At 45.8% G+C, this 15,455-nt stretch overlaps 1 protein-coding gene across 14 annotated transcripts in view; it reads right to left on the reverse strand.

Moving 5' to 3' along the window:
• Nucleotides 1–15,455, reverse strand: part of Nfasc (neurofascin) — a 180,239-nt gene that overhangs the window by 92,619 nt on the left and 72,165 nt on the right. For all 14 annotated transcript variants that reach the window (XM_031382393.1, XM_031382366.1, XM_031382407.1 and 11 more), the window contains exon 2: nucleotides 4,492–4,600. In XM_031382393.1, coding sequence (XP_031238253.1) covers nucleotides 4,492–4,600 — 109 coding nt within the window. The remainder of the gene's footprint in view (nucleotides 1–4,491; nucleotides 4,601–15,455) is intronic.

The following is a 15,455-nucleotide window of genomic DNA, read 5'->3' on the forward strand; positions in this document are numbered from 1 at the left end:
TAACCTTTATGGTTTGGATTCTGTCATCAGGGAAAGGTGAGTACAAAGGGGTCTTGAAGTCTCAAAGGGCTGCAGGGAGAGGAGAACAGGGAGCTGCATGTGCGTGCAAAACACAGGGCCCACATGCGGAAGCACTCAAATACATACTATGTATGTATGTATGTATGTGTATGAATGATAAAGATGACCATTGGCACGGGCCAAGAATACAGGGATGTCCTCTCCTCAAAACAGTCACATGTCTATTTGCAGGGAGTCTCTGCGTTCCTTCGGGTTCTTCTATTATTTGAAAGGCGTTTCCTCTTGGCTAAGTCTGTCTGCTCAGTGTGACTTCACGGCAGGAAACCCCGACCTCTGTGGCACACGGAGTGAATGAGATGAGAGAGGGGAAACTGAGCCAGTGCTGTGGATTGCTGACTAGGCTGACACATCTGAGACATGTTCTGATCAGGCACCTTGCTGGGGATTTCCAGAACTGCGGCTGGACAGCATCGCATACCGTGAGCTCCAGGAGAGCAGGTTAGAGACCGGATGGTAATGACCAAGTGCCCAAGGAGGGCTGTGGAGACTAAAAGCTGGTGTCTAAGTTAGGGTTTCCATTTCTGTGAAGAGACACCATGACTAAGGCAACTCTTACAAGGACATTTGATTGGGGCTGGCTTACAGGCTCAGAGGTTCAGTCATGCCATTATCATCATGGCAGGAAGCATGGTGGCACACAGGCAGACATGGTGCTGGAGAAGGAGCTGAGAGTTCTACATCTTGATCCAAAGGCATCCAGGAGGGGACTCTCCTCCAGGCAGCTAGGAGGGGGGTCTCAAAGCCCATCCCAAAAGTGACGTCCTTTCTCCAACAAGGCCATACCTCCTAACTCCCTGGGCCAAGTATATTCAAACCACCACATTCAACTCCCTGGCCCCCATAGGCTTGTTCAAACACATGAGTCTATCAGGGTCATACCTAGCCAGAGCATAATGAAAAATACATTTAGTCCAACCTCAAAAGTCCCTATAGTTTATAACATTCTCAACAATGTTAAAAGTCCAAAAGTTCAAAGTCTCCTCTGAGATTCATGCAATCTCTCAACTGAAATCCTTTATAAAATCAAAACCAAAACACAGATCACATACTTCCAACATCACAGGATATACATGACCATTCCAAAATGCCATCGTGAGGAAATACTGGACCAACGCAAGATAGGAAACCATCTGGGTAAACCCCAAACTCTGTACCTCCATGTCCGATGTCAAAGCACCCTTCAGATCTACACCTCACTTTATCTTTGTTGACTGCAATAACTTCCATTTCCTGTTAGCAGGTTTCCTCAGCGGGTATCCCATGGCTCTGGCATCTCTAACATCTTGGGGTATCCAAGGTAATTTTAATTTTACACCTTCTTGTTCCAATATCTGGGACCCACACACAATCTGCTGAGCTTCTCAAAAGGGCTGGCATCACTTCTCCAGTTCTGCCCTCTGTAGCACTCTAGGCTCTGGTTGACTCCACTCCACTGCTGCTGCTGTTCTTGGTGATCATGCCATGGTACTAGCATCTCCAATACGCTGGTGTCTTCTGCTGCAACTAGGCTTCACCATTAACCTCTTATAGGCTCTAGCCTCGGCTTCTTTACATGAGCCCTTCAGTCCTGGGCTATCAACTGCAACTGAGGCTGCACCTTCACCAATGGCCTTCCATGGCCTGTCACAGTGCTAAGCCTCAGCTGTTCTCTATGACCCCTTTATGACTTCAAAACCAACGCCGCCTGGGTGATTCTTACACATTACCAAGTTAGCTGAAGCATGAGGTACAACCTTGGTTATCTCTGGAACACAACCTCTTCGTGCTCTCAGAAAACACTTTGCAGAAGATTTCATCTCAGTGATGCTGGTCTCTTCTTAATCACCACTAATTTCTTAGCTCCAGCTAACTAGCTTCAATTGTCTCAGTAGTCCCTTCTATTCTTGACTCTAAAGCCAGAGCCACACGGCTGAAGCTGCAGAGTTTTCCTGCGTGCTGTGCCTGGAACATGCCCGCTTTGTTCTAGTACAATTTCACCAGCTCTCTGTTTTCCAACTCCTTCATTGCCTAAGCTTGACTGTCTTGGAACTTGCTCTGTAAACCAGACTGACCTTGAACTACTCAGAGATCTGCATGCTTCTGTCTCATGGAGTTCTGTGATTAAAGGTGTGTACAATCACGCCTACACCTAAGCTTTTCTTTATCTGGAACTTGCTGCATTCCAGGTTAGCCCTGAACTCTAGAGATCTGTTTGTTTCTGTCTTCTGATATTAAAAGAGGTGTACCATCATTCCTGGACCTAAGCTTTTCATGGCCACTATGCCTCAAGATCCAGATCGAAATTGGGTGTCATACCAAGTCAAGATCTGTATCAAACACCTGTGTCTTCCAGCCCTAAGATCTGGATCACAGGTGTGCCCTCCATTTCTGGATTATACTTCATTTCAGATTAAAAGTCCAAATGAAAACAATAACCAGGTAATAATGCCTGACATGATATAACTATCCCTGGTTCAACTGCAAACACATAAACAATAAGCTTAGCTGGGTAGGGTCTTGCCCCGAGGTCAACACTCCCTTATTCTGTTTATCTCCTCAAATACAGAATTTATCTCCATTCCTGGTGCCTCTTTATTACTTGAACCATATATTTTGTATTTTTCCTTTCTGAGCTTCCTATGCTTGATCAAAATGATCTTTATTTATAGTAAACCAGAGGACAAAGTCTATTTCCTTTGTCAATGTAATTAATCTCCTTACCTTAGCCTCACGTAAACTCTTTAGACCAAGGCAAAAAGCAGACACGTTCTTTACCAAAATGTCACAAGGGTCTCTAGACCACATACTAAAATTCTTCTCCTCTGAAACATCTAGAGCCAGGACCCCACAGTTCAAACCACTCTCAGCACCAATGTCTTCCACAGTCCTATAAGGATTGCCCATTAAGCCCCACTGAAAGCTTTCCAAATTCAAAGTCCCCAAATCCACATTCCTCCAAAGAAAAACACCCTTAGCCGTATCACAGCAATGCCCGAGTCCCTGGTACCAACCTCTGTCTTAGTTTGTGTTTTCATTGCTGTGAAGAGATGCCATGACCAAGGCAAGCAAGCTGGCCTACAGTTTCAGAGGTTCTACTCATTATCATCAGGGCAGGAAGCATGGCAGCATCCAGGCAGACACGGCACAGGAGAATGAGCTGTGAGTTCTACATCTTGATCCAAAGGCAACCTAAAGGGACTCTCTTCCAGACAGCTGAGGGGGGGGTGTCTCTAAGCTCACTCTCACAGTGACTCACTTCTTCCTACAAGGCCACAGCACTCTAAAAAGGCTGCACCTCTGTAGTAGCGCCTTGGCCCTGGGCCAAGCAGATTCAAACCACCACAGTTAGACTGACTCTGCCGAAATCTTGGAGAACTGTTCCCTTACAATGTTATACACCCAGTGAAAGAGGTTAACGCATTGCTTTTGCCATCTATCTTCCATGTATAGTAGAGCAAAAGAAAGGAGAAAAAAGGGGGTTGGGGGTATGGTCAAATACAGTTCTTAACAATGGTGAGATGAAAAAGCCCTGAGTCAGCTGAATCTCCCCAGGGGCTCAAGAGGGCCCAAGGAGGCTACTTGGATCCCCATGCCATGTCACTTTCACAATCTCTCATTCATCTCTCCCTTTGCCTCCTCAGCCCATGGAAAGACAGAGATTCTAAGACTGCCAGAGCCAGACAGACACCACGGTGTGTCAGAAACAACCAGACTCAAAAAGACTCAAAAAGAAAAAGACCTTCTTCGGCCCAGGTGGCTGGGCCTCTGTCTCCCACAGCCTCCCAGCAGTAGCTTGTCATCTTCCATAAGCTGCTCTCAGAGAGGCAAAGCCCTCAATTCTTGTGTGTTGGCCTCCACTCTTTCCAGGGAAGGCAGGTGCTGAGATTCTACCCCAAAAGGGAACAGACAACGCCCTTGGATACAGGGTGTGGCCTCAGTGCCTCAAGCCTCCTTGCTCTTTGCACCCTGGATAGCCATCCATATGCCAAGGCCCTGAGCCCCACCAAGAGGAGAGGCTCTCAGACTGGCCCCCCATATGCCATGACTGTCGCTCAGGAAGTTCCCAGGGTGTGGAGGCCCAGGCAAAGGGATTAGGATCACTAACAAAGCTGTTTTTCAATTTTTCAATTAAGGTGGACAGGAGTGACAATGATGGAAACGAAGGCCAGCTGACTTCACTGCCCCTCCTAGCTCAGAAGGAGCCAGAGTCGCCCTGGCAGAGCCTCCTTGGAGGGCCGGCTTCATCAGGGCTGTGGCTCTGCAGCTGGCTCTGGTTTTCGTGTCTGGGGAGAAGGAAGGAGTCAAGTCCTTGAAAATTCCTGGGGCCAGGTAACAAGCCTGGGAGAGGGGGCAACAGGGGCACCTGCACCCCACCCTCCATCCACCTCCACCTACCCTCCATCTTGAGCTCAGCAGGGGGCCCATGCATACCTTCTCTGCCTCATTCGGTCTGCTTTTCAAAACACCAGCAGAGGCTCTGCTCCCGTTGGCAGAGGGCAGGAAAACTCCAGGCTCCCAAGTCGCACATAAGTCAGTCAACCTGTATCAAACACAGAAGAGAACCCCAGGGTTACTCCAGGCACGTGTATGAGAAGACTCTGTGGTTTTTAAAGTCTTAGATCACTCAGAAAATGACATCTCCATCTCCATCCACTTGTAGTTTTATTTTGTTGTTGTTTGGTTTTTTAAGATTTATTTATTAGTATATCTAAGTACACTGTAGCTCTCTTCAGACATACTAGAAGAGCACATCAGATCTCATTACGGATGGTTGTAAGCCACCATGTGGTTACTGGGATTTGAACTCAGGACCTTCGGAAGAACAGTCAGTGCTCTTAAACGCTGAGCTATCTCTCCAGCTCCCATTTGTAGTTTTGCAGAACATAAAGTTCATCTCTGTTTACTTTACAAGAAATGGGCAGAGTGTATATGCAAGGTGCTTAAGTGCGCTGGCGACTAGCCCGCTCATCCATGAGTTGCGTCTTAGTGTTCAGATACTACAATCAATTTGCTAATTCCCTCCTACCATAAGGAGTTAAGTTAGAGATGGAAGAGTCTCTCCCACACTCAAGGGAGAATTTACTCATAAATGTCTCATTAATCTCTAACTTCCTTAGGAAAACCACTGTGGTTTCTTCCTCCCCTCCCATCTTCAGAAAAAAAATTATTTTTGATCACAAATTTCTGTAGCACATTGAGAAGAATTCTAATGTTATGGTCAGGAGCCTTGGGTTTTAAGTTCTAGCATGAGATACGACTGTCAACAAGAGTGAGTCTTTGTGCATGTATTAGTTTGTTTTTCCATCTGTAAAATGGGAAAAGATATGCTAGCATGGACCAGGCTAGCATGGCCTCTGGGCCACTGGTTGGCATCTGGCAGGTTCAAGTCCTGAGATGGTCAGACTTGACTGTGAACTTGGGCGGAGAAGCACCCTGGAGGGCAGTGAACACACCTCTGGGCGTGTCTGGGAGGGCATTCCCAGAGAAGATGGGATCCTGAGGACTCTCTGCTGATGAATGGCATAGTTCATGGATGGATTCAAAAGCTGAACAGATGACTGGGAGGTGACGGGGGCCGTGGAAAGGGTGTCCTGCTTGAAGGAAGTAGGCTACGGGTCGGGAGGAGTGGAGCGGGGGGTGGGGGTGGGGGGCTGAATTCTATCCTGGCCTCTTCCTGTAGCTGCTCCGCTGTGCTTCCTGGCTGCCCTGGGTTGAGCAATTCTGCTCCACTGTACCTTCCCTGCCCCTGGTGAGCTAAATACATCTTGCCTCCCTTAGGGATCAGATACCTTGTCACCCACATAAGAAAGGCACCAGCTCCAGTTTGATAGGTTATTTCTCCGCTGTCGGTGAAATGAGCCAATTTAAACCAGATCAGATTAGAGCAACGGCAGGTTTATTGGGAAACTGTACTCGGGTGAGTTCACTGGCCCCAAGGACGGAGAGAGATCTGGCTTAAATAGGGAGGAGCCTCTGGGGAAAGGGCAGACCAGCTCCTGGGCTGGAAAGTTCATGGTTGGGGGCAGGGAACGCCAGGTAGGGACTGAGGGATGCTGGGAGAACCTGGAAGCCAGGTCTGCTTTGCTATGTAAAAGATGCACCTCAATCCCTTGTCCTGGTCCGAAACTACAGTTATTTCGAGCAAACATCTAACCTTTCTTAGTACAGATAATACATTCTCATCTAAAACCTGCCTGGCATTATGGTAACTCTGCAGGAACAGTAGGTAACACGAGCATCATGAAGGGAATGAGCCGTAGCTGCCCAGAGCACTAAGGATGCAGTTGCTCTTTGACTTGGCAGTCTTAGTGTTAGGAATCTCCTCAGAGTATGTGTCTGTCATGACTTCCAGGGTCAGGGAGAGAAAGGTGACAGGAAAAAAAAAAGTCCATTTAGTATGCTATTGCTTATTTTAGAACGGGGGAGGAACACAGAAGTTAGTATGAATATGGTTGTAATTTTAATATGCTTAAAGGGCAAAGGACAAACTACACATTAGAAGGTCATGAGGGAAATGGGGCTGAGAAGGCAGGGAGGGGGATAGGGGACAGGTTTTTAATACACTTCTCTATGTGGCTTTGGAACATGCAAATATATGATGTAATTATAAAACATAACAAGATACTTAAAGCCCCTAAACATGAAAAGGAAGCGCCACCCAGATTTAAGCAAGGCAGTTTGACCGTATTGTATTAGGCAGATGTGTTTTTAGGGAGCAAAGATCTGCCCCCTTCCTCCCAAGGAATCCCAACTGGTTTCCATTCATTGCATTATGGATGCCCCTGCCCTTTCTACACCTGACAAAATGGTGTAAAACATGGCTAAAAATCAGGCATAGTGGTGCATGCCCGTAACGCCCGTACTCGGAAAGGCAGAGAATTCCAGGCCAGCCTGGGCGGCACAGTCCAACCATGTATTTATAAAGCCAGTCAAACAGGAAACACAAACCAAAAAGTCCACTGGTTAAGGATTAAGACACACTTGTTTGCATCCCAAAGGCCAGCATCCCACCACTGCCTCTTTAGAGAGGACCACAGTATTCCTGGGTTTGACCTCCCACCCCCCACCCCCACCCCCGCTCTGAAGGCAGGAGAAGGTGCATAGGAAAGTACTTGGGAAAAAAATCCTTCCCACGAATATTTTGCTGCTAGTTCAAAACTAGATATTAGCTCTTCCTTACAGAAAAGTTGTAAGATCAAGCTAGAGCTGTGATTTGAAGACAGACAGACGACAGACAGACAGGCAGACAGACACTTATTAGAGAGGAATAAGATTTCACCCACCACCAGCACTTTTATCATGCATGGGGCTTTGGGGATACACAAGAAGTGAGCCTACATTGAGGGAACAGGCTCACCATCTGACCCAGGGACAGGAGGCTCCCAGGAAGGACACCTGGCACCCAGGGTGCAAGGACCACACAGACACCTGATAGTGTGTGGACAGCAAGAGGAACAGCTGTGAGTCCCTGAATGATGGGAGCAAGATGAGTTTGCTGTGTGTTCTAAGCATCACACCTCAGATTCTGGAAGGTCACAGTGGCTTGTAGTAGTTAATACACACTGCTCCATAGGAAGCCTGGGCAGGGAAGGGTTGAGATTTGGTCTCTTGCTATGTATTGTAATGCTAAATTTTGTACCAGAAGGTCTAGGTCCAGGTGCAAACCTTGTTCCTTATTTTAAAATTATTGGCTAAATAAAAATGGCTACAGCCAATGATTGGAGGGATTAGAGGTGGGCGGGTTTTGAGTTGCCTGGTTAAGGAGAAGAGAGAAAAGATGAGGAGGAGAAAGGAGGAAGGGCCATGAGAGGGGATGTACTTTGAGCACAAGACCAGGAGAAACACTAAGTATTTAGGGAACATGATGGGGAGGTTGCCAGGCCAGCAGTTGGAAAAGTAGCTCAGCGGTGACCCACACGCACACAGTGATTGTCAAGCCAAATAAAATAGCCATATTCTGAATCTTATTTATTTGGAAGCTAGTCGGGGATAAGTTTAGATTGGTTGTAGCACAGGGGAGGCTGCAGAAGGCAGGGCGGATGCTCCCAGAGTCAGGAAGAGGACCAGGGATGTCAGAGGATGGAGTCTGGCTTGAGCCAGCTCCCAAGCAGGCTTTTCCTGAGTTCTCCTCTTAACGGGTTTCCTCATCTCTTCATCTCTCTTCAGCGAGTGTTTATTATGTCCTGACAGCCTTTCCCTCTGCCACAAAGGAATTGCTTGGCACAAAAGAGTCTCTAGACCCCCCCCCCCGGGAATTCCATGGTGCCATAAATGCACACTTCCTAGATGGACCAACCCCTCATCTTCATGGCTTTTCACTGTTGCTCTTCCTCTCTCTGGTCCATGCTCAGGGAACCAAGATCATTGCATCTCTTTCTTTCCCTTCCAGAGACACTTCAAGATTTTACCACACGTACTATCTGAGTAGCTAATCCCACACATTCGGATTCAAAAGGATATTTGTAAAAATAGATTCTATTAGTAAATGTCCCTCCAAGCCTGCCTCCATCCAACTTCTTAAGTCCAACTCAGTCAGCTAGCTATGTCTGGCCAACCTTTGTCACCAGAGTCTGTGTGTCCTTCCAGACTGAGTCCATGCACACCCAGACAAGAGATGAGAACACAACAGCAGGCTACAATACACTTTCGATCCCAGCATTCAGGAGATGGAGGAAGGCAACCACAATTTAAGGCCAGCCTGAGCTACATGGGCCCTGAGTTTGAGGCCCGCCTTGGGCTGGCTACACAGTGAGATTTTTGTCTCAAAAAATAAATACTGGGGCTGGGGATACTGCTCAGCATTTGAGAGCATTGCAGAGGACCTGGGTTCAGTTCCCAGCACCCACATTGTCCTTAGCTCTACTTCCAGGTGATCGAGCACCTTCTTGTGGCACCTGGTTCACATGCATATACACACATACACACAGGCAAATGCCCATACACATAAAATCAAAATAATAATTTTTTGAAGATTTATTTATTTGTCTTATGTATATGAGTACACACTAACTGTACAGATAGTTGTGAGCCTTCAACTGGTTGTTGGGAATTGACTTTTAGGACCTCTGCTCACTCTGGTCGACCCAGCTTGCTCAGTCCCTGCTCGCTCTGGCCCAAAGGTTTATTTATTATTATAAATAAGTACACAGTAGCTGTCTCCAGGCGCACCAGAAGAGAGCATCAGATCCCATTACGGGTGGTTGTGAGCCACCATGTGGTTGCTGGGATTTGAACTCAGGACCTCTGGAAGAGCAGTCGGTACTCTTAACCACTGAGCCATCTCACTAGCCCAGAATAATAATTTTTTTAAAAGGTAAAATAAGGGCTGGAGAGATGGCTCAGCGGTTAAGAGCACTGACTGCTCTTCCGAAGGTCCTGAGTTCAAATCCCAGCAACCACATGGTGGCTCACAACCATCCATAACGAAATCTGATGTCCTCTTCTGGGGTGTCTGAAGACAGTTACAGTGTATTTACATATAATAAATAAATAAATCTTTAAAAAAAATAAAAGGTAAAATAAATGTTATTCATGGTTTCCCTACCTTGCTCCCCCACCCCAGTTAATAAATATCCTGGATATTATCCTGTATTAGTTCACATAAAGCTACCACATCAACAGAACCCTAGTGGTACAAGATACGAATGTGTAACGTGCTTACCCTGGCCTTTCTTGAGGGACATCTGGGTGGCTTATAATCACTTGAATGGAAAACGGCTTTGACACTGGTCTTTGGGTAAATTCTTGCCTTCTCAAGGCTATATTTAGGATCAGTTCATTGAAGCAATGTTTTTACTATCTATTATTGCGTCTCTGTGTATGCATGCTACGTGGAGTGTGTGCACACATGTGCCATGGTCGTTGTGTGGATGTCAGAGGACACGTCTACCATGGACCTTAGGATCAAACTCAACCATTAAGCTTTTGCGGTTTTACCCACTGAGCCATCTCACCTGTTCTTTGGAATCAGTTTGTGAATGCTGACTTTTGAACAGTAGAGAGTTTAGCTCATTTAGTCTCTGTGAAGCACATGGAACTTTGCTCTCCCACCACAGCTTCCAGGCGGGGTCCCGGATTCTAACAGACTGCATTGTAAGCTTTTGTCCTTCTGGTACACAGAACTTGGTATCTCTTTCTGGCTTTCTCCCTGTTATGAGATGGGTTGCACATCTTCATTTCCACTGAATTGTTCCTGTTTTGTTTGCTCTTACAGGTTTGAAGGAATCTCACTGTGAAAATTACCTCTTTCTAGGGGAAGTACAGATCACTATATCATGCCATGTTTTTGGTGTGAAAATATCTTCCTAGCTTGATGGATCTTCTATTTTGTTGCCATTTTGTGTCATACCCCGGTCTTTTTCCAAAAGCTATCTTTAAACAGTTCCCATGTTTTCACTAGCATTTTGATCCTGTCATTTTCTATGATTAATTTTTTATCCACCTGAAACTTCCTTTGAACTCGTGCGAGGGAAAAAAAATCTAATGTTATCAAGTCTGTTCTGCCCACATTGGTTATTGGAGGGTTCACCTTTTACCTTCTGGTTTAAATATTGACTTTGGGTTGGTGAGGGCAGCCCGGTGAGTGAAGGTGCTTGCCGTGCCAGTATGAGAGACTGAGTTTAGATCCCTGGAACCTATGTAAAGTTGGGACACTCTTCAAGATTGATAGGAGGAAAAGACAGAAGAATTGTTGATAGTCATGGGCCAGCTAGCCTAGTATACACAGCAGTGAATGAGAGACCCTGTCTCAAACAAGGTGGGAGGATCAACCTGGGGCTCTCCTCCTACCTCATATGTGGTATGGCATGTGCCTATCCACACCATACACTCAAACACACACACACACACACACACACACACACGCACACGTGAAGTCATACATGCATCTCACACACATACACACAGGTAAAAAAAAGTAATAGATAAACAGAATATTGTCTTTAAAATCTTAAGAGAGAGAAGATTGTAGTACGTATATGTTAACAAAGTTGAGGGGCAGAATACTGGGGACTGAGAAGAATTCAGCAGTGATGGGGAGAAAAGAAGATGCTGGAAAGGTAAACCAAAATTAAGGACATAGGGAAAAGCCATTTGGAAATCTGCCATTGTAAACCCAATGAAAAACTATAATTCTTTTTAAAAGGAACTTGATGGAGGTACCCTGCAGAGGTGGATAATGTAGCCGCAGGTTAGTAAATGGAGACCCAACGGCACCTATAAGATGCCCTTCCTATGAGTCGTTTGTCAAGGAGGTCCAGAAACCTCGAAACAACACAGGCTATTTCCATCACTCTTGGTTACCCACAAGGATTAGATGGTAAGACCCTCCACCAGAAGACATTCGTACATCGATTGCAGGACATGGAGAAATCAGTCCTTGTCCCTTACTGGTGAACTTTCATAGTTCTAGAAGGTGCAAGCTGCTTAAGAAGAAAAGTCATCAAGAGTATTTTCCAGCTATGAGCCCTGCAAGCTGCAACACTAACCTGCCAGTCAGTATGCGCTCATGGTACAAATAGGAGCATGACTCTTGAGGGCTTTACCAACTACTTATGAGTGGAGCTGAGGTCTACTCCACAGGAAGGAATTCACGCCTAGTACAGTAAACTTAGTCAAAAGTACATAGCCGGGAGGCCATAGGTCCCTGGGTGAGGCGGGGGAGCTGATTTTTGTTGTTTGCTAAAATGGTCATGTTATTGACCTTACTGCCTTCTCAATATCAATATTCAGACTCATGAATCAGTGCTGCTCTTGGCACTAGTCAGAGAAGCTCTGTTTGCAGTGGCTGCTGGTTGATGCAGACTCACAACTAGCCAAAGTGCTGAGGATAAATCACACTTCAGTGCTCAGCCCTCAATGGAGCATCCGTAATCACCCTGCACCCAGGCCTCAAGGAACACTGCAGAAAGGGGAACAGAATGCACATAAAGAGCTAGAGAGTGGGGAAAGCGCCATGAAACAGGGTCTTCTGTAACACGGACGGATGCTGCACAGAAGACCCACAGAAGCCGTGGCTGTCTACACAGCACATTCACAGGATAGGGCCTGTCACCATTCCATCACAGATGGCGGCCTCATCTCTAGCTGAGGAGTTACTGGGAGCTAATGGCTGCTGAAGGAGGGGGCTTGTGCTCTTTGGTCATATGGATCCTGGTTGTTCACATGCTCATGGAAGCAACCTTAACTAAACTCAGCGGTCACAGAATAAAGGGAAGATAGAGTAGAGTAGGAGGGGGCCGGCCAGAAAGCAGAAAGGGTCGAGCGGGAGCTGGAGGGCATGGCCACCATTACGTATGTGTAGGAAATCATCAGACAGTAAAAATATATATCTTTATTATAATGCTAAATCCCACTATGTGCTTAGGTCCATTCCTCAACAGGATATTCTGTTTGTTGTCTCTTCACTCTGATAGCCCTCCATTTAAATTTACCTTAGTTTTATGATTGGTTTTATGCTCTTTTAGAATTTTTCTATTTATTCTTGTTTTTTTTTTCTTTTTCTTTTCGTCTTTCTTTCTTTCCTGCTCCTCTTCCTCCTCTTCCTCCTCTTCCTCCTCCTCCCCCTCCTCCTTCTCCTCCTCCTCCTCCCCCTCCTCTACCTTTTCTACACAAACTGCACAATCATATTCCCTAATTTTCTCTTCAGATGCATATGAAAATCAGAGGTCAACTTCACCTGTCATTCTTCAAAAGCCATCCACCTTGCTTTTTTGAGTCAGGATCTCTCAGCCCCCAGGACATCTTCCTTTCTCCACCTCCCCTGCAGTGACTGGAAAAAAATGGGCTACCACATGCAAGCTTTTAATGTGGATGCTGGGGATCAGGTTCAGTCTCTCACGCCTTCCTACAAGCACATCACTTAGTAGACTGTCTCCCTAGCACTGAGATTTCCTAGTTCTTTTATTTTATTTTATTTTTATTTTATGTGTATGAGTACACTGTAGCTGTACAGATGGTCATGAGCCATCATGTATGTGGCTGCTCTCCGGCCCCACTCACTCTGGACATTCCCTAATTCTTAAATAAAAAATTACACAGTTGGTTTTTCATTAGGATCATATAAAAATGATGAGTAGCCTCAGAGTGAACGTGCTGATGATTTTGAATCTCCCGGTTTAGGAATGTGTTGTCCACTACACAAAAAGCTCTAAAGGTCCACAAACAAAAAAACCAATACACTGAATTGGTTAAAATTAAAATGGTACACACGGTCTCCATGGGAACACAGCTAGATCACTGCCAAGGGAAACTTACAGTCTGCAATGCAAGCAGCACCCTCCATGGCTTCTGCATCAGCTCCTGCCTCCAAGTTCCTGCCCCGTGTGAGCTCCTGTCCTGACTTCCTGCAATGATGGACTGCAACGTGGACATATAGGCCAAATAAACCCTTTCCTCCCCAACTTGTTTCCCGTCATTGGGCTTCATCACAGAAATAGAAATCCTAACTCAGACAACCTCTGTGACCCAGCACAATGCTGCCATCCCAGCCAGAGATAAGTCAAGAAAAGGAAATGAATGGCCTGAAACTCAGAAAGAGAGAAATAAAAACCATTTCTAATTTTATACAATGATCTACCCAGTCAGTCGCAAGGTATCTATCTAGTAAAGCATTTTTTAGAACTAATAAATGAATCCATCAAGACTGTGTAGTGTAGGACAGTCACACAAAAGCAATTGCATTTCTACATGAAACCCATCACCATAAGGAGACAACAATTTAACATGCATTATCATTTACAACCTCTCAAACATCCTTAGGTGTCAAATAAACAGCCTGTAAGTACCACAAGCTGAGCACCGTGGCTCACACCTGTAATCCTAGCATTTGAGACACGTAAGCAGGAAGGTTACCATGGCTGCGAGGCCAGCCTGGGCTACATAGTGAGTGCTAGGACACCATGCACAGAGTAAGACCTTGTCATAAACAACGACAGCAACAACAAAATATATATAAGACATATGTGAGTATTTAGAAAATATATGCAAAGTTGCAAACAGAAATACCACACTCGTGGATTTCACTGAACACAGCAAAGAAGCAAATTAATCCCCAATTGACACACTGGTTTTATGCAACTCTTATCAAAAATCTCCACATGATCTGTAGTAGCAATAGACAAGACAATCCTAAAACTTACACTGATAAATGAAAGTAACCAGAAGAGCTAAAACGATTTGGAAAAGGAAGAAAACCAAGAAGCAGAAATCAACCGATCTGATTAAGAGACTCCGTACAGATACAGAAATAAAAATTACGTACGATTGACAAAGGAACTGATCAGGAGGATTAACAAGAAGAGGAGCGTGAGGTTTTTATCGACGATGAACATGCTCTGTATCGTAACTGCTGTGGAGTCTTCCCAATTATGTGGACTTGGGAAAACCCCTGGGAGTGTGGACCCAACAGAGGTGAATTATCATTCTCTATAAACTGTAACTCAACAAACCCGTCTTGGCAGAGAAGTACTACGAGGTGCACGCATCAGGATGCATCAGAGGGCAAATCAACAAACCTGGCTTGGCAGAGAAGTACCTCGAGGTGCACGCATCAGGATGCATCAGAGGGCACACACAGAGACGGGAGAGAAGACACACCCCCACCACAACTAACTCTTTCTCCCACCTGCTTATGAAACGGAGTCATTTCATTGTGACATGTGCACCTTGTGTTAGAGCCTCCACTTAGCACTGTTATGCTGGCAGTTAAATTTCAACACCGGGGGACAAATACCAGTGACCTCAGTGTGCTTAGTGAGATGATGAATGGACAGTTCCTTAGCCTTTTTTTTTAAGCTTACCCACTTTGCAACCTGTTTATTGCCCCCCTCCCAGTCCTCCCTCCCACAGTCCTTTCCTCTCTCCTGCTTCCCCTTCTCTTCTGAGCAATTGGACAACCCCCTTGAGTATCCCTCTACCCTGGGCTACCAAGTCTCTGCAGAGCTATAGACATCCTCTCCCACTGAGGCCAGAAAAGGCAGTCCAACTAGAAGAACATACCCCATGGACAAACAACAGCTTTTGGGATAGCCCCCCTGCTCCAGTTGTTCAAGACCCACATCTTCTACATAAGTGTGGGGAGGCCTAGGTCCAGCCACCATCATCTTTCTTAATCTAGCATGGGTAATCTTTGATACCCCGTCCCCTGTGACTTTAAGAACCACCTTTAAGTCTCTTTTTTCTTCTCTATCCCCTATAGCAGGCCCTCCCATTCTCTTGATTTCCTGAAGCTGAATATCTGGGCTGCACAGCTTGATCTCCTCTTTGCCACACACACCCTGCTCTTGTGTCCTCGATAGAGTCACAGCCTGAGTCCCATCCTTATGTTGAAAATCTCGAAGTTTAAATCTAACTCAGACCTCCTGGCCTTCACACCCACACAGCCACCTGTCCATGCG

The sequence above is a fragment of the Mastomys coucha genome, unplaced genomic scaffold (assembly GCF_008632895.1).
Source record: "Mastomys coucha isolate ucsf_1 unplaced genomic scaffold, UCSF_Mcou_1 pScaffold1, whole genome shotgun sequence".
NCBI lineage: Eukaryota > Metazoa > Chordata > Mammalia > Rodentia > Muridae > Mastomys > Mastomys coucha.